This window comes from Colias eurytheme, chromosome 7 (assembly GCF_061535395.1).
Source record: "Colias eurytheme isolate Ceu_HAF_F1 chromosome 7, ilColEury1 Martin Lab GWU primary, whole genome shotgun sequence".
Lineage (NCBI taxonomy): Eukaryota > Metazoa > Arthropoda > Insecta > Lepidoptera > Pieridae > Colias > Colias eurytheme.
The window spans coordinates 10121854-10141989 of record NC_142986.1 but is presented as its reverse complement, the minus strand read 5'-3'; the positions used below and the strand labels follow the sequence as shown (position 1 = coordinate 10141989).

General features: G+C 39.9%; 1 protein-coding gene across 1 annotated transcript in view; it reads left to right on the top strand.

Moving 5' to 3' along the window:
• Positions 1 to 3: 3 nt before the first annotated feature.
• shtd (anaphase promoting complex subunit 1) overlaps positions 4 to 20136 on the top strand; it is a 33958-nt gene continuing 13825 nt past the window's right edge. The window contains exons 1-21 of the mRNA XM_090103660.1: positions 4 to 180; positions 389 to 590; positions 2395 to 2703; positions 3372 to 4711; positions 4959 to 5157; positions 5716 to 5885; positions 6055 to 6762; positions 7008 to 7155; positions 11064 to 11255; positions 12025 to 12187; positions 12515 to 12667; positions 13080 to 13323; positions 13667 to 13829; positions 14463 to 14642; positions 15143 to 15313; positions 15901 to 16116; positions 16648 to 16771; positions 17346 to 17544; positions 18184 to 18297; positions 19184 to 19317; positions 19848 to 19953. Coding sequence (XP_089959786.1) covers positions 157 to 180; positions 389 to 590; positions 2395 to 2703; positions 3372 to 4711; positions 4959 to 5157; positions 5716 to 5885; positions 6055 to 6762; positions 7008 to 7155; positions 11064 to 11255; positions 12025 to 12187; positions 12515 to 12667; positions 13080 to 13323; positions 13667 to 13829; positions 14463 to 14642; positions 15143 to 15313; positions 15901 to 16116; positions 16648 to 16771; positions 17346 to 17544; positions 18184 to 18297; positions 19184 to 19317; positions 19848 to 19953 — 5259 coding nt within the window. The 5' untranslated portion in view covers positions 4 to 156. The remainder of the gene's footprint in view (positions 181 to 388; positions 591 to 2394; positions 2704 to 3371; positions 4712 to 4958; positions 5158 to 5715; positions 5886 to 6054; positions 6763 to 7007; positions 7156 to 11063; positions 11256 to 12024; positions 12188 to 12514; positions 12668 to 13079; positions 13324 to 13666; positions 13830 to 14462; positions 14643 to 15142; positions 15314 to 15900; positions 16117 to 16647; positions 16772 to 17345; positions 17545 to 18183; positions 18298 to 19183; positions 19318 to 19847; positions 19954 to 20136) is intronic.

The following is a 20136-nucleotide window of genomic DNA, read 5'->3' as shown; positions in this document are numbered from 1 at the left end:
AGATTGTCGGTGTTTGCAAATTTTGCATGCATTTTGCTAGTTTACATTTTTCAACAACAAAATTGTTCAAATATTGTTTACAGAGCTAAACAATATCAAATTATATGATTCACAAAGTGTATACTATTCCTTGCTACAAATCTGGATGAAGATAAAATGATTGCGGCGTCAGAACCTCTGGTAAATACAGTTTTATATAATAATTTTTCTATTTTTTTATTAAAATTTAATATTTATGTATGAATTGGCTATTTATTTCACTAAAAAAAGCACGCATATATATCAAGACTAGAGAAATGTGCTTTAATTTCTGCAAAAAACATTGCATTTTCATTGATGCAATTATTGATTTTTCTAAACCAATACGAATTTTACTTATCAATTTAAGGAGTTTGTGCCGCACGGTCGGACTGTCCTGGCAAAGCATCCTGGAAAGATTTACAACAAGGGCCACAATGTGTCTTTGTCAGAAAGCACATTGCTGTATAAGTTAACAAATGTCGCCATAAAAGACGATAGTGTTGCAGACCACAAAGATGAAGAAGAACAAGAATGGTGGACGATCAGAGAAGTGTACTACAAGGCAAAAGGTAAATTCCATGAGAACTTTACACTTTTACAGCGTTAAATCCTTACTTATATCATGAGCGTGAAAATGTATTTGTTTGACGAAAGAGCAATGGTATTGTAGCAACGACAAGCCTATTTGTGACTAAATAATATAGTAAAGAGGCTAGAGAGTGATAAGGTACATTTTATTGCAGTGAAACATTTCATTCCTATGGGAATTTTCCTTTGACCATGTGGGTGAAGCCACAGGTGGTTTGCTAGTTTATTTACCTTTATAATGTAAAGTAAAGATATAGTATTTGTTCACTGGGAAGTTTATTTTGATAAAAGCTGGTAAAAACTACAAGTAACAGTATTATTGTTAGTTATTTTATATTACTTATGTACTTTGCATGGCAATTTTCCACCTATAGTTTTCTGAGCAAACTAATATTTAAAACCCGTCCAATTAAAGCCCTTCTGGCCTCCTCCACCCAAGCGACAGCCCAAGCCGAGGTTCGAGATCCCCATGGCGGGGGGACGCCCGCCCGCACCAGGGTGAACAACCTTCAGTTCAACCCTGCGTCCGCGTTAAAATGTAGAAACCCTTCTGGCTAACATTGAGAAACACCACACAAAAAAAAATATATTTAAAAATGTGTAATCATGATAGTTAACCCATTAACCACCGAGCGGCCCGATCGGGCCGAGACACAATAGATTTTCTATTGTGTCTGTGATCCGAGGACTGACGGATTAATATAAAAAATATTATTTCTAAGAAAATATTTTAACATCTAGATATATATATATATATTATATATATGTATTTGCGACATTATTAAGGGTCATATATTATCTAATCTAATATTATAAAGAAAAGATTAGATTTTTTCTTTGTATGCATCTAATAAACTCGAAAATATTGAAGTCATTTGAATATTTCTTTCACAGTCACTTAAAATAACTCCTAACATTGCATGCACTGCGAAAGCTAATACTTTAAGAATAAAACAAAGTACTTACTATGATTTTAGAATACATAGCTGTGTTCCAAAAGAGAAGCAATGGTTTATTGTCTTAAGCGCGTCACACACGGTGAAGATACTATAATATTTTATCTTAAGATACTGTTATATTTTATATTACAGTATCTTAACGCATCCGGTATCAGCGTTTGGACCATCATTTTTCTTTTTGTCATTGCGTACTAAGACTCCTGTAGAACCGCCATCCTGTTACAAATGACCCACAAAAATTCGCGTCATTTGTAACAGGATGGCGGTTCTACAGGAGTCTTAGTACGCAATGACAAAAAGAAAAATGATGGTCCGAACGCTGATACCGGATGCGTTAAGATACTGTAATATAAAATATAACAGTATCTTAAGATAAAATATTATAGTATCTTCACCGTGTGTGACGCGCTTTATTGTTTACATATTTTACCAAAATATGTGTTCTTTTATTTTAAAAAATAAATTATAATGCTTCAATTAGAATAAGAAAGTTTATTTAGGTTATACTTTGTCCTCTTGATGCAACAACATGATAGACTTATTTTCGTTCGAAAACTATTATTTATTTTCGTAATTTCTGGTTTCTACAAAAGTTTGTTTAGTTTGCTACAATTCATCACAACACTACTAAACTTAGACTAAAAAATTGCATAGGTAGTTTTCTTTATTTAATTAACTCAAAACATATACTAAGATTTATGTGTGTACATATTTTAAATTTTTATTAATTAGCTGTGCGAAGCCATGGCAGAGCGATAGTTTTAAATAAACAGCCAACAACCATAATCTCTTCATGAACTTTAATCCAATACATTTCCAATTTCAGAAGCCGAAGAAATAGAGCCAGAATCCTCTAAAGAGTCAAAATACGATTTTGATTCGTTTCGACCTCCGAGTCGACTCAAAACTGATTTCAATATATCCATCAAGTCGGAACTCATGAGCGGGCTAAAGAAAGACGAACCTGGCCCTTCCAGAGCTGGCAGTGCGAATAGCTCCAGTAATATGTCCAAGAAATTTAACCTAAATAGCGCACAAACAACACAATCGAACAAGAAACCTCTTAATCCAAAAACAGACTGTTATTATGAAGAAGAATTGTATGTTAAGGGGTGTACTGCTGTATGGTCTAAAGGTAAGGAATATGGCTTAGTAGTTCACATAAATGTCTTGTAGAAGTCATGTCAATAAGGAATAAAAACAATCTTAATATATATAAATCTCGTGTCACAATGTTTGTCCTCAATGGACTCCTAAACCACTTAACCGATTATAATAAAATTCGCACACCATGTGCAGTTCGATCCAACTTGAGAGATATGATAGTTTTTATGAAAAAAAAATTGGTTGTTTGTAAAGTAGGTTTACGATCGAGATGTTTACGTGATAACGTCTTATTGGTGGCAGCGCTCGAGATGAGACGGGAGATCGGTCCGTCTCTCTCTCGTTATACCTGCGATCGCGCTCGTGAGGTTTTGGTGTGACACAAGTTTCTGAACATGTCACCCGACTAAAACGATTTTAAAAACGTTATCACGTTAAAAACGTAAACATGTAGGTACCACGGGCGAAGCCGGGGCGAACCGCTAGTATATTATAGAACCATAAGATTTTTTTGCAACGTCTCTACAGCTATTTTGTTTTAGTTTTATGAACAACTTTACATTAACCATTTATTTATTCTAACATATTTATCATACATTTTTGCAGGCTTTCAAAATCTCATCAGATAAAATATACTAACTTATTATAATAAATACCAAATTTAGTACCGAATTATATTCTTTTCTTTTTGTGTAACAGGATTGATCTCAACACCTGGTTCAAAAACATCTGCCTCTGAACAACGAGAAACCATAGCTTGTTACACCATGGACAATCCCATAAAACACGCCGCATTCGCAGACTTTCACATAGATATAAACAACACAATGCTCATAGACGCACTGAATTCACAAATAGGCGATTCCAAGAAAAACATAAAAATAGAAGACAATACAGAACACATAAAAAGCAAAACTATGCCATCAATATTACTTGTAGACAACAAATGCATGAGGGTATATGCTATGGATGGCAGAGAATATATAACAAGCATACCTTTCCAAGTAAAAAAAGTATGGCCCATGAAATACGGAGTGCTTCTCGAAAAGGAAACACCGCCTATTCTACATAATTCCACATTGCCAGTATCGTTTTCTAAACTAAATGAATCTCATAATAGTTCCTTTTCGAGGTCTAGAACATTCAAACAGTCGCAAATGAGCGCAAAATTGCGGGCAGAATCCATATCTGGATATGATCCAGACTGTCCATTACCCACATGCTTTTCTCTCAGTCATCCGTTAGATGAAGTCACACCGATACTAATGAAATCGCCCTCACAAGGTTTACAATACTATAATGATGGCGATTTGCAAATAATATTTGTCAGTTCGAAGCCAAGTATCATACTGCTTTATGATTGGAAGTTAGGAACGCATTCGTTATGGAAATTACGAAGATCATTACGGGATGAATGTCTAGCTATGTGCTCGAACATGAATTCGACTGTGTTCAGCCAGTCGTGTGATTTCGTAAACAGTCCAATGCAAAGTATGGGAAAGTCTATGAACAGTTGGACTGGCAGCCCTTTCCACTCGAAAAAGGGACCTTTAACACCAACCAGATCGAGACAGAATAGTCCTATGGCTAATATATTTCACCAGCAAGGGTTATCACCACACGCGTCTATCGGCCAAGCCAGTTCCACATCAATGTTAGCAAATACGATGATACAAAATCCTCCATCACTACCCCTATACCCCGATGTGTGTATTGACCACATATTCACTGATAGTCAAGTTATACGCCGCGATCCCATAGAGAATCCCAAAGACATAAAGGCATTTCTACACACTGACTTGGTTGGTCATAATTATCTATGCTTTATGGTAAAAGTGGAGGGGGTGAGCAAATTACAAATAATGCGGTTGAAGAAATCTCATAGTCACGGACAGACGTCTAAAACAAACATAATAGTAGGTTGGGTTTCGTCCGTAATGGCCAAAGACGCAGTGGTGTTGGAGCATTTGAAAATGATGGCACTGATTGACGAAATGGGGAATATTATTCTGCAGTCTGGAAACAATTTTGTTGGCAAGGTGGGAGTAGTTAAAATTATTTTTATGCGATTTTGGCTTTGAATTTGTTATTTGTGTGCATTTATAATTGTTTCAAAGTTTTAAAATTGGTTTCAATGAATATTGTACAGTATGCAATTGATATTATCACCTTACTGCTTCTTCATCCTTTCTATTCACTTCCGCGCTAAATAAAACAGTACCTTATGCTTATTATCATAAAGTCTATTTTCCAATGACCAAATATTACTCAAAATAAAAATTTCAGGTCCACGTAGGCGGAGTTCTAGCCAGATTAATAGACTCTCCTTACACTAAACGATCGACTTTCCAGTCACCATTTCCTCGCCGCAGTAGTCTGTTACCGACTAGATGTGATAATACGACATTTGATGATTCAGCTCTGCATTTATTGTCTCCTGTACCACATTCGTCAGTTTCTAGGATTGAGCAGAAGGAAACTATGGGTATGTGTAAATTTTTTTTTTTATAAAATTGCGAATGATTTTTTTCAGTTACTACATCTGCTCTGGATTCTTGAATACAATTGTGAATAAAGTTAATTCAGGGAATAAATATTCTGGAGATTCTATTATAGGTCATATTTTTTATTACGAAAAATAGATACCGCGAAAGCCTTAAAAGAAGAAGCTGGTTTCTTTTTGTGGTTTTTTTTTAAGTGAAACTTCTGTAGGCGCGTTGAGAGTAAAATTTCAAAATCGTGTCATGTTATACCGTCACATCATGGAGTAAGGCGACGATTTTGGTGTCTTTGAATTCTTTCAAAGAAATTTCACTTCTGACACGTGTGCTCGGCACATACGCTTTTTTTATCATATTTTTTTAATAAAATAGCTGGCAAAAGCTGACGCGTACCTCATCATAAGCGATACGTAAAGCCTTATATCCACTTGAGCATGCTCAGGCGAATGAGCGGCTCATTTGGCCGAGCGGCTCATTTGGCCGAGCCGCTCAAGTGGATACAAGGCTTGACATCGCTCATGAGCATATTTTGTTCCGTTAAGGGCACCCGGGTATCCGCGGGCTCTGCGACGCGGCCGGCAACCGGCTGAGCGTGATGTTTGGCGCCGGGCAGCTGTACCGCGTGTCGCTGCCGCCGCCCGCGTGCGCGCCGCTGCTCGCGCGCTGCACCGCCGCGCTCGCCACCGCGCTGCCGCCCGACCTCACCGTGCAGGTGAGCGTGACGTCACTGTGTGACGTCACAGAGAACAAATTAGATTGTGGTCCTTCGGGCCGGATCTTACTAAAGTAGCTATGGATAACACCGCCGCGCTCGCCACCAAATAAATAAAAAATATGCACATAAGTACAAATCATTTTTTACATGTTTTTCTCCTCTCCAGGTTATCATCAAATGGTACGGCATACGAAACGCACCCGGCTCACAGGATCTAACACCAGACCAAGAATGGGAAATGTTCCTTAACCTAATGCTCTCGCTAATTGGATACGACGTAGATAAATCACAGAAACTGACAGATGAAGAAGTAGAAGTCGCCACTAAAAAGCAAAGAACATCCAGCGACGGCACTCAAGACGATTGGGACTATTTATTGAACTCCAAACTGCACAAAGTGATCGGCCTGCCCTTATCAAACATGCTGAACTTACCGTTACTGCAAAGCGAAGAGAAAGACCAAAAAGTCGATACAGACAAACCGATGGAATTTAATGCCAACTCCCTCTTGTTTCCGTACACAGTGCACGTGTTTTATACATTCCATTTGCTATATGAAGATTTCAAATTAAACACTCTTCTGGGGAGCGATTTGAAACACCTATCCACATTTTTATATCGCATTGCTAGAGATTTATGTTTGGAGAAATACATCGATCATTATTGGCTGGATTTTCCAGCGGAATTCTGTTATGCTGGCGAATGTGAGTCCCATCTATGTGAGGAGGTGTTGAAGAAATTGGTTCAACCTAATTACTTTAATGCGCAACCGCCCAGTATTTTTGGGTATTTGGATTCGCTGATGAAGGATATCGACGATGGATACTACCCGTATATGCCGCAAGTCAATGATCTGTCCCGGGATATTATTGAGGTACGTGTTTATTGTTTAACTACATAATTTAATATCATGTTATAGAAATCGCGTTGAGTATGAAAATTGATAATATACATTCTACACCTAAACTAAGGTATGCACACATTTGACGAGTGTTCTGATAGGACTAAAAACTCTTCGTTGTATTCTGCACTAAACTGATCAAAATAGTTACTAGAGCTAAAAATCTTAATCACTCATTTTTTTGCCTGTATTCTGTATTTACACGTCTATACGTGCAGATACTGTGCGCGGGGGGTTGCGGGCGCGGTGCGGGGGTGCGGTCCGTGTGCGCGGGGGAGGGCGCGCCGGCCAGCAGCACGCCGCGCGCGCCGCACCCCGCCGGCGCCGCGCCGCACTGCCGCGCCGTTACGCTGGCCTGCCATAGGGGTACGTAGTTACAACTAGATTTCGAAGGAAAAACCCGCATAGCCTATACCCTATTCTGGGTCTTCAGCTACCTACCTACCAAATTTCATTGTAATCGGTCAAAGAGTAACAAACCATCCGTCCTCATAAACTTATAAGTAGGATGTGTAAACGGCGTACGAATGAAATACGATATATGTTGTGTGATTGACACGTTGACGTGTGAGTAAGGTAAGTTTCTGCAGTACGAGCAACACGCTAATATGTAAGTAAGGTAAGTTTCTGCAGTGCTGTACGAGCGACACGCTGACGTGTGAGTAGGATACGTATCTGCAGAGATGTGTGACCGACATGCTAACGTGTGAGTAAGGTACGTATCTGCAGTGATTTACGAGCGACACGCTGACGTGTGAGTGAGGTAAGTTCCTGCAGAGCTGTACGAGCGACATGCTGACGTGTTAGTGAGGTACGTATCAGCATTGCTGTACGAGCGACACGTAATCGTTTGAAAAATACAACGTTAAAAATCTACAATACTAATAAAACTCTTAATTAACATGTAACTAATTGTTAAATACAGATGTTAAACTGATTTATGCTCAGCATTTAACAGCAAGAAATAATGAGTAGAATATTTCCGATCTTCCTTCACCTCTATTAAAACTACCCCTAACTTACTTACTTACTTACTTACTTACTGGAGTGGCGCAGGGACCCAAAGTGAGTCTTGGCCTCCGACAATAAGAGCCTCCATTTTACTCTATCCTGCGCCATCTCTTGCCAGTTTTCGATTTGGAGGGTGCGCAGGTCTTTGGCGATTTCGTCTTTCCAGCGGTACCTAGGACGGCCAACCGGACGGCGTCCAGATGGCCGTCCCAGGTACGCTCGTTTCGCTGCTCGATCTTCCCCCATTCTTTCTACATGGCCGAGCCATCGGAGTCTTTGCGATTTAATCTCACCGATTATATTTGGCTCAGCCATTAGGTCTTCAAGTTCCAGGTTTTTCCTCCTCCTCCAAATTCCTTCTTCTGTTAACACTGGCCCAAACATCTTCCTCAAGATCTTCCTCTCAGTGACTAGGAGCTTGCCTTCTTCTTTTTGGGTTAGTGTCCATGTCTCACAGCCGTACATTAATATAGGTCTTAATATGGTTTTATAGATTAAGATTTTCGTTCGTCTGCTGAGGATCTTCGACACCAGTATTTTATGTAAGGCTGCACTGCAGCGGAGGGTATTTTGTACTCTTATATCAATTTCCTCTTCCCTCGTGTACGTATCGGTCACAGTGCATCCCAGATATTTAAATTTGTCCACACCTTTATAGACAGTGTCTCCTACTAACAGGTCGATCCTAGGTATCCTGCTGTTTTTGTATCGGCGCATATGCATGTATTCGCTTTTGCCGTGGTTGATTCGCAGGCCTATTTTCTTTGCTTCCCTTTCCAGAGTGAGTGCGGCACATACTATCTCTTCCTTCCTACCTCCTAGTAACGCAAGATCGTCGGCATACCCTATCACCTTATGCTGTCCATGCAGTTGCACTCCACCATCGAGTGTAATAATGTGTCGGATGATGTGTTCAAGTGCTAAGTTGAACAGCATGGGTGACAGCGCATCTCCTTGCTTCAGTCCTGTGAGCACCTCAAATGAGTCTGTAACCTCCGAGCCTACCTTTATCACAGCCCAGCTTTCTTTGGTGGCGACCTGTATCATCTTGATTAGTTTCGTAGGGATTTTAAAATTGTGTAAGATTGTAAAAAACTGAGCTGCGGTCCACGCTGTCATACGCTTTCGCGAAATCCACAAACAGCATATGGATGTCCTGCGCATACTCCCACCTTTTCTCCATGAGTTGTTTGAGGAGGAAGAGTTGATCGACTGTACTTCGGTTGCGTCTGAATCCACACTGGTAGTCGCCTATTATGGCCTCAGCGTACGGCTCCAACCTCTTGAGCAACACGTAGGACAGGATCTTAAAGGCAGTGGGGAGTAGCGCTATTCCACGATAGTTTGTGCACTTCTTTCTAGAGCCTTTTTTGTGGATCGGGCATATAACTCCTACGTTCCACTCTTTTGGTATTTTTTCATCGTTCCAGATGTTCTGTAGTAGGTCGAAATATTTTGATTGTATGACACTTCCACCGTATTTCCACAGCTCTCCAGGTAAGTTGTCAATTCCTGGTGCTTTATTGTTTTTCAGCCTCATGATAGCAGATCTCACTTCTTCGTACGTCAATGGCTGTGATTCTTCATCGCTTTGGAAATCGGTTTCGTTTATTTCTTGATGCGTCGACGGGCAGTTTAAAAGGTTTTGGAAATAGTCTCTCCACATTTCCTTAATAGTTGCCTGCTCTGTGACCAGATTACCGTCATCGTCTTCCAAGAGTTGCAAAGTAGGTTGGAAGCCTTTTTTGAAATTTCTAATTCTCTGGTAAAAGTGCCTGCTTTCGTTTGCTTTGATTAGATTTTCTATGTCAGTTATTGAATCCTCCAAGTATTTTCTCTTTGCATTTCTTATTGTCCTTTTAGTTTCTGTACATATCTCATTGTATTTTTCTTCCCACTTATTGTCCTGTTCCGCTTGCAATTTCAGCTTTCTTCTCTCATTCAAGAGCTCTTCACACTTTGATGTAACCCATTTCCTTCTGTTTTTCCGTTTCTTTCTACCCAGAACCTTCAGACTTGTTTCCTTCACTGTTTCTTTTATGGTGTTCCATGCTTCTTCGATGTTGTCCGAAATCACTAACCCGTCAAATCTATTTTTCAGTTCTAATTGGAAGTCTTTATTTACATATTCATTTCTTATCTCTTCTACATTAATCCTGTCTTCCCGTACTACAGTTCTTGCTTTAGCGACTTTTATCTTAGCCTTGACTTTTATGCCCACCAAATAATGGTCACTGTCACAGTCTGCTCCTCTAAATGTTCTTATATCTTCTATGATCTTCTTGTGTCTATTGTCAATTATGACGTGATCAATTTGGTTAACCGTTTTTCCATCGGGCGACTTCCACGTTCCTTTGTATATATCCTTGTGGGGAAACTTAGTGCTTTGGACTACCATTGACTTTGATGCCGCAAAACAGATAAGCCTAGTACCATTATCGTTGGACTTGTCATGTTTGCTATGTTTTCCTATGGTGGGCATGAATGCCTCTTCTCGTCCTATCTTTGCATTCAGGTCCCCGAGGAGAATTTTGGCGTCGTATCCGGGGATATTATCGTAAACCTGATCTAGATGTTCGTAGAATTCGTCTTTTATGTCGTCATGTGCCTGTTCCGTTGGGGCATACGCGTTTAATAGCGTGATGTTAAAAAATTTAGTTTTTAGTCGTAGGATCGATATTCTGTCTGATATTGGTTTAAACTGTATCACGTTGGGCAGAAAATGTTTGTCAACTAAAAAGCCTGTTCCATTGACATGTCTATCAAAATCAGAGCCACTGTAGAATAGTGTGTGACCGCTTTCTAGCTGGCATTCTCCATTTCCAGGCCACCTTACTTCTTGCAACGCGGCTATGCCGATTCTATATTGGTGCAGTTCTCTGGTGACCTGGTATATGGATCCCGGCCTATACAAACTCTTAACATTCCATGTAGCAAATCGTATTTCCTTTATTCGTAGCCGCGTGTCGTTGGTATTGGGATCAGATCGTTTCTCTCTTCTTGTCGGTTTCGTAACATGGTTATTTTTACGCGGGAGGGGTGTTAACCCTCCGCACAACCCCCGAAATGCTGGAGGACCACATCCTACTTTGGTCGGCGAGTCCATCGGACTTAGCCAGTAGCTAGCTAGGCTGTACTACCGGCCGTTCCCCCATCCGCCACCCGGGGGACGCCCCCCTACGCTGTGAGGCCCAGCGCGGGGACACTCCCCTACACCCCCCTCACACCCCTAACTTAATATCACAAATATTCCCAATCGCCAGGTATAAGCCTGCGCGACGTGGACAACCTTCCCCCAGCGGTGGGCTTGATGCTGATAACAATATTCAGCAGATGCAAATCGGACCCGCCCGTGGACTGGCCGCTAGAGGCTTATAGACTGGCCATGAGGGAGGATCTGGCTTTGCAGGCAGAAATCGCTGAGACGATTAAGTCTACGGATGAGTATATGGAATGTGAGTATAATATCTTTTAACTCTGGGATAATGTATTTTTTTAAGCTATTGCATAGCTTCTATCGCGGGCCTTGAGCGCGGGGACCGAATCCAGAAATTCCATAACGAAAAAACCTCACGCTCCCCACTCCGACGGGCACGGAGGTGTGGCTTGAAGGCATAGCATGCAATAGCTTTACCGCGGCAGTCCCCGAGTGCCACACGTCTTTTTTTCTTTTTAGGAACAAACTGTCAATGATTGTGTATTTTTGATTGATTTATATTTGTTGTGTCTTACGTTTCTTGGAGTGAGTCTCCAGAATGTTTAATTTAGTGTTGAAGTTGTGTTTTAAATTGGTATTCGTTTCCAAGTCAGCTCTAAAATATATGTAAAAATTTAATGTTAAAAATAAACCAAACGTAGATTAATACTTATGGCGATTTTAGCAGACGATTAAAGTCAATTCTCGATAATGTTATGTCTTTTTCAGTTATTTATAAAATATTCTTCTAAAGATAAGCCATCTTTAGTGGCCAATCTTTTAGCAATATTTTAATCACTAGCAGTTCAATACATTTTACCGCGTTACATTAATAATATGTATTATGTATATTATATCTATCCTCTACCGTAGGTGGCCTGGAAGAAAGCGCTTTTAAGCGATAAGGTCACCTTTTGTACTTTACCTCGCATCCATACAAATATATCTATATTGTACATTGTAATGTTAAATGGTGTGGTACAAGAAATGGTTAAATAAATAAATTTTACGTATAATCTTATTTCCAGCCTTAGCCCTCGAAGTGTTAGAGAAAGAGACAGCATACTCGCAACAGATCAATCCCATGGAGGCGCCGCAACCAACAACCACAAAAACTAATGAAGACGAGGCCACTGGCATGGAGCATATGAACACTAAATTGTTGCGTTTGCTATATCCGAGGGATCATAGGTGAGGATTTAGACCTTATGTCTATGGGAATAGGGTTTATTTTTGAAAAATATTATATTGAGAATGATTTTCATATGAATTGGCACTTATTTATGTGTGAATAGGGGCTATTTTTTGAAAAAATTGTGATTTTTTTTTCAAATCAACACGTAGCAGCAAAGTTGAAAGGCTATGTGAACAAAAGCTGACAATCGGACAAATATTTCAGAGTATGTTTCTGATATTACACAAAAACCCCAGCGCCCGATTAAAATTTAACTTAAAAATACCTAACATACGATAAATTAACATAGAAAGCTGTTAATAAACTTAAAAAACTTATTTCAGAATGGATGAAGTGTACAGCCTCCTGCAATCGTCGATACCAGTGACGATACACTTATTGCAAAGGCCTGAGATATCGGATCACGACTTTATTGAAGAACAAGAGAAGTATTTGTATGCGATGGGAACAAGGACTATGGCTTTGCCGGTTGGAAGGTATTATTTTAGTCGATATAAAATGCTCGTTTTCGATCGATTGTCAATATACAAAAAGTTTTTAGAAAATAATTTTTGTGGTATCTACTAAACATCAGGCTCACCTACCCCGTTGTTTGCTTTGCCGTAAAAACAATCAACCAACTATTATGTAGAAATTTTTGAAGACTGTGTTTGAGCCCATTTTTAACAGAAAAAATATAGTATTTTCTGCGAATAATACCAGATAAAATTGGTAGGAAAAATTAGAATCTGTTAAAATATGAATTTTCATAATAAAAATTCTAAATACTAAAACAACTTACAAACTACTATTTGCATATCTCATGCTCCTCTACTTAACTATTTGATATTATTTTCAAAACATTATTACATTATTTTCAGCGAAATACTAACCTATTACAATTTCCAGGGGGATGCTAACCCTCCGCAGTCTGCCCTGTTCCCCCACGGAGCCGCTCACATTACCAAAACTATGTGTATCCGGGCGCGGTCCCCCCCCTCGCTCTAACACAATCAACCTTAGTGCAAGTGACACCTCCCCCCACTGCCTATTGTGGCCCACTTTCCATAATGGGGTCGCTGCGGGTCTGGCTTTGGTCCCCATGACGGGGTCCAATATTGACTCCAGTTGGATCATTTATAATAAACCTAGGGTGAGTTATGAAGAATATTATTCTAAAAAAACACACATACACATTCAAAATATTGAAAAAAATGATGAGAAATTTTGTGGATTTTATTTTTTAGTAACTAGCTTTTTAGGAAGTGGAAACAGGAGAAAATATTATGTCCTATAAGTTATTGGCAGAAATGTTGCAAGTCTATTACTTACACGCTTATTATTAGAAAACTCTGCTTAATACATGCCTTAGCAGAGTTTTGCTTCGAACATTTTTTACTATTAGTTTATTTTCCGTAAATTCTATGGAAATTATTAGCATATATAATTTGATAGTTTTCTATGCATTTGTTTATAAAATATACCAAACATTTCAGGGAACACAAGACATGTCAACAGAACACGCGGGATTCTTACTAGCTTTAGGGCTCAACGGTCACTTGAAGGACATGCCATATATGAACATGTATGAGTATCTCGTCAAATGCCATGAGATGATCAGCATCGGATTGTTATTGGGTCTAGCTGCTACTTATAGAGGTAGGTCTTAAGTATGGTATAATGATTATCTTTGACCAATTTTCGGGTATGAAGAAATTACTGAAAAAAAAATTGTATCAGTACTTAAAAGATCATCACTGCTCAATGCACCAATAGATTTGCAAAAAAACTGAAGGCTTTCTTGTGTGTATACACGTGTTTGTGTCAGTGTCACATGTATGTCCTTGTAACACGTGTTTGTGTCACATGTATATCCGTGTAACACGTGTTTGTGTCACATGTATGTCCTTGTAACACGTGTTTGTGTCACATGTATGTTCGTGTAACACGTGTTTGAGTCACATGTATGTCCTTGTAACACGTGTTTGTGTCACATGTATGTCCTTGTAACACGTGTTTGTGTCACATGTATGTCCTTGTAACACGTGTTTGTGTCACATGTATGTTCGTGTAAGACGTGTTTGTGTCACATGTATGTCCGTGTAACACATGTTTGTGTCACATGTATGTCCGTGTAACACGTGTTTGTGTCACATGTATGCCCGTGTAACACGTGTTTGCTGTAGGTGTGTTCGAAATGTCGGGACAATAATATAATGAATAAATCGCGTTTAAAATACGTTTGAGGCTTTAACAGTTTGTTTAAATCGTGACATATGTATCGGTCGGCAGGCACAATGGACGTGCAAGCGACGAAGATGCTCAGCATCCACGTGGAGGCGCTGCTGCCGGCCAGCAGCGTGGAGCTGGACATCCAGCACGGCATCCTGGTGGCCGCAGTGCTGGGCGTGGGCCTGCTGTACCAGCGCACCGCGCACGACCACTACGCGCAGGTGCTGCTGCGGGAGATCGGTGAGTGGGGCTGGACATCAGCACATCCTGGTGGCCGCAGTGCTGGGCGTGGGCCTGCTGTACCAGCGCACCGCGCACGACCACTACGCGCAGGTGCTGCTGCGGGAGATCGGTGAGTGGGGCTGGACATCAGCACATCCTGGTGGCCGCAGTGCTGGGCGTGGGCCTGCTGTACCAGCGCACCGCGCACGACCACTACGCGCAGGTGCTGCTGCGGGAGATCGGTGAGTGGAGCTGGACATCAGCACATCCTGGTGGCCGCAGTGCTGGGCGTGGGCCTGCTTGTGTACATTATTAGCAGAAGATTACTAAAAGATATTAAAATTTTGTCGAAATAATTTTAATTTTCTGGTTTCCTAACTTTCTCCAGACACAAATATCATATCATAAAGTCGCCCTAATGTGACGCCACGTCTGTCTTAGTCCCTTTTGAGAATGAATAAAACGATCGATACCAATGCACATTTCACTGGTAAACTAATTAGACAATAAATTCACAGGCAAACCGCCAGGCCCAGAAATGGAGAACTGCGTAGAGCGGGAAGGCTACGCTCTAGCCGCGGGTTTGGCGCTCGGCTGCGTGTGCCTGCGGGCCGGGGACAGGCCGCACCTGGGGCACTTGGCTCCCACTCTACGGACGTATATGTTGGGGGGGGATAGACGGGGGAATGGTGAGATGTTTATGTTCGTTTGCTATGATAATAAAATCATTTATGTTTCTTTGCTTAAGGAAATTACAACGATCATACATATATTTGAACGGATAACAATATTATGCTAATACTAAAAGTGTAAATTAAGAAAGAAAAACAATACAAAATATGAACAAAGACTGTATCACTTAATTGATGACTCATACACAAATGTACGTAAATAAAAATTATTACTCTGTCTGTTGCGTAAATTTTAATATCTAAGCAAACAGACACAGACGGCATAAAGCAACTTTGTTTTATACTATTTCGTGATGTACAAGTGTATTTGCCACTTGTGTATCGGCTTTAGATGTGTCAGTATCATGTGTGTCGTTGTGCCACTTATGTCATTTGTGTGTGAATTAATGCGTCACATGTTTGTGTCAGTGTGAATGAAGTAGGTGTTTACAGGAAAAAAGACACGTTAACATCATTCAATTTTTTTTTTATTTACTGTGCAATATTGCTACAGAACAGTGCAATTTTCCTCAAAATCAATACAGTATATCGAGAAATACTGTCTCAACTTCTATAAAAAGAATACATCCGTATCTACCTTCCAGGCCAAAAAGACAAGTACAAACAGGGGTCCTTCGCGATCCGTGAGGGTACTACAGTGAACCTTGACGTGACGTCACCGGGGGCTACCCTTGCCCTGGGGCTGATTTACATGCAGTCCAATAACCAGGCCCTCGCTGAGTGGTTGGAACCCCCCAATACTGCGTATATGCTGGACTTTGTGAGGCCTGATCTGCTTATGTTACGGGTTATATCTAGAGGTAAGGAATAAAAAAAAAGACGGGTTGCACTCCGGGAGTGCCGGCAGAAGTGAAAACTTGATCATTAACGTTGAGCATGTTTGATATTTTGGAATGGTATCCGTCTTACGCTTTTTCGATCAGGTCACGTGTCCTGACGCGAGTTTAAGATTTTATACCCATTACAGAAAAAGTGCTCAACGCCGCTTAAGAAGTTTTCACTTCAAAAATAAAGAAAAGCGTGTGTGCCGAGCACACGTGTCAGAAGTGAAACTTCTTTATAATTTATACTTTACATCTTTATGGAACTGCATTTTATAGTTAAAATTTTTGTTTAAGAAACACATAATTCACTAGTTCCACTTTTGTTTAGTTTATTGTGAGTTTTCTTTGACGGTTTTTATTAAAAGGTACCAAAATAGTAATTTTTTTAGATTTTTAAGTGTTTTTTTCGAATATCCGCATATTTTTACCGCTCTGCTTTCATATTTAAAAAATGGCATAAAGCACTATTTGAGTAACAAAAATATATGTAAACTAAATATTTTTCAGGTCTAGTGCTCTGGGATAGTATCGAACCCACAGAGGAGTGGGTCGAGAGTCAGGTGCCGTCAACAATAAACCCGTATTGCTTCGTCAAACCTACGGATGAGAATATCGACTATGAAGCTATGAAGTGAGTATTTTTTAAATATAATGAAATGTTGAAAGGGATTTAGCAATTTTGACATTATTTACTGCTGGATAAACAAACAACTATATAAATGAGTAAATTGTGTCTTTTTCTTTTCTTCAAATGTTATCTTAAATTTGACTAGCGTATAGTAATCATATTACTTTACCAACAAATTCATACTGGTCAACATATAGCAATTACATTTTTCCGATTATTATAAATTGAAGGTAAAACAACAGTTTCGCGTGGTTATAAATCGGATGGGTGAACTTTTTTTTGCAGCACTTACGGATGTATGTAACTTTTAGTGCCGCGAGTCTGAGTTACACTTGTTAGTATTTTCATATTACTTTAAGGGCCGATTTTTCAATCCTTGGTTAAAACTTATTCGTAGAATAACGTATTAAACTACCATTTATGAAATGTATTCTTATTGCCAGTATTTGTCAGTTAACAGGTGACATTTTAATATTATCGAGTAATACTTTATTGGACGGGTAAGTTTTATCCAAGGATTGAAAAATCAGCCCTAAAACGTATAACGGATTTAATTATAATTAACGTATCTTCGCAGCCAAGCCTATTGCAACATAATAGCGGGCGCGTGCTTCGCCCTCGGGCTCCGATACGCAGGCTCGGGCTGCGAGGAGGCCCGGGATACAGCGTTACACTTTGTGCGAAGGCTCGACGCGGCCTGGGCCGGAGCCCCGGATTTAGTGGGAGCTGCGACCTTGGAGGCCACGTGCTGTGTGTGCTTGCTTGCTGCTGGCATGGTGAGATCTAACTGCTTAAAAAAAAATGAGAAATAATAATCCTCCTTATGAAGATAAAATCTATATATATATATATAAAACTCAAAGGTGACTGATATAGTGATCTTTCAACGCACAGCCCAAACCACTGGACGTATCTGGCTGAAATCTAGCATGCAGGTAGATGTTAGGACGTAGGCATCCGCTAAGAAAGGATTTCCCGAAATTCTTGCGGGAACAGGGAAAAACGGGGATGCACGTACAAAGTCGTGGGCGAAAGCTAGTATTAAATAATCCTTTTTATTTAATTTTACACGAGTATTCATTTAGAGATTGCCGACGGGGATACTCCCCGTGATCACGTTCGCTGTAAAGTGTGCGAAACGTCGGGTCAACTGTATAATGAGTAAATCGGCGTTGAAAATTCGTAAATGTCTTTAATTTCTACATTAATCCTCTGCAAGTTCCACCAGAGTCTTATACCTCTATTTTAATTGATTATAGCAAAAAAAATTGATTCAAAATTTCATGCAAATTGGTACTTTGGTTTAGTGAAGGCACGTATGACAGACATTCTTACACGTTTAACGTATTAAAACTTCTCCAATTTTAAAATGTTATATCCCATATGTTCACATACAAATGACATCGTCCCCACAGATAATGGCGGGTCGCGGAGATATACCAGTCCTGCGCGTGTGCCGGCGGCTGCGCACGCGCACCGCGCGCGGCGCCGCGAGACCCGAACGCGCGCCGCTCACACACGGGGCGCAGGTACACACACACACACGCACACGCGCATAGATAGACATTCAAACTCTTCTACATACGCACACGCATCCACACGCGCCCACTTAGGCCGGTTACAGAGCTTCACCGACCGTCAGTGCGTACGTCAGTCGCGCTTGTCATATGCATGGAAATTCATAAACCGTACAATGCTAGAACGACCATACGCACGCGTATTTTGCTACGCACTGCGTACGAGGACCGTCGGTCGAGCGCGTGCGCATGCGTAGCGTCGGTCGACTAACGCGCTATAGTAACAATTTGTTTCCATTTGTTTCAAACAAATGAACGCGTTCAGTGCTGTACCGACCGATGCACTGATTACGCGCATGCGTGTATCGTCTTCGAGAACATGAACATCGATACCAGGTCTGGTAAGTTTACTGGTACGCAGAGCACTGAATGATACAAACTGACGATCGGTCAATAAGTATCGTCAGGACCGATAGTACGCACTGACAGTCGGTGAAGCTCTGTAACCGGCCTTACACACACACACGTAAAAAAGCCCTCGCCCTTTAATACAAATACAAACATGCACGCAAGTACATACACACTCCCACCCACTCAAGCATATTGACATGTACGTACCAATAATTTACATACAATAAATTATCACAAGAAATACGTAAAAACCAACATACATTAACAATTAATCATAGAAACTCAAAAAAAAGAAATAACATCTCAGCAATGGTTAAAGTTTAGCCAATATACATCTTCTTAAATACTTTATAGTCAAAATAAAACTAAGATCCACCCTTCAAACAAACTTTTTTTTGGCTAGTTTTTCAACTATTCTTTTACTTTCACACATTCATCTTCTTTGTAGTACATAGTTTAGGTCGGACTAAAAGCTTTTAATTTACAGATGGCAGTACACTGCACGATAGGATTGTTATTCTTGGGAGGATGTCGGGCCACGTTGTCAACTACGCCGGAAGCGGTAGCCGCGCTTATTATTGCGTTCTTCCCCAAGTTCCCCACGCATACGGAGGATAATAGGTATGTTTATTTGTTGTTGTTTAAAATGTATAATTGATAATGCTCTATGTTAAATGTTTGACTTCTACTAGAACCTATTAGACCTATACACTATGTGTTTTTATAGTGTCATATTTTTATGTCGACTATATTTTACAAATCAATGGAAACCCCAAAGAAATAAAAATCAGTGTAGACGTTTTAATTGTTTATTAATATAAAAAATGATAACACTTTATTAAGAAAGAAAAATAACAAAAACCATAACCATAGCGAAACTTATTTCTACACAATAACTTAATCTAACGGTCTTACTAATAAAATGTTACCCATTCGGTATTCAATGGAATAGTTATTGCAATAACCTGTCTTGTTTTTATGATTGACGTTTCATGTGAGCAAGAGCAGGACACAGCTATGGTAGAAAATGGTAGCAATTTATCCATTGTTTAACTTTTTATTAGTAAGGCCGTTAGTGTCTATAAAATGGTATTCAGAAAACATTACATTACTTTCACACAAATTTTAGTTTTTTTATTAAAATTGAACAGATATCACTTGCAAGCGTTCAGACATCTATACGTGCTGGCGGTCGAACCGAGACTGATACTACCGAGGGACCTCGACACCGGGAAACTTTGCTATGCGAAAATACAGGTAGTTTCATATTTTCTATTGTGAAATAATCATGAGATTTTTTTGAAGTGAAACTTTTTTAGGTGCGCTGAGAGTAAAATTTAAAGGTCGCTTCATGACAATACCATGACATCATGAAGTAAGGCGACGATTTTGCTACCTTTGAATCTTGCCAAAGAAGTTTCACTTTTGACACGAGTGCTC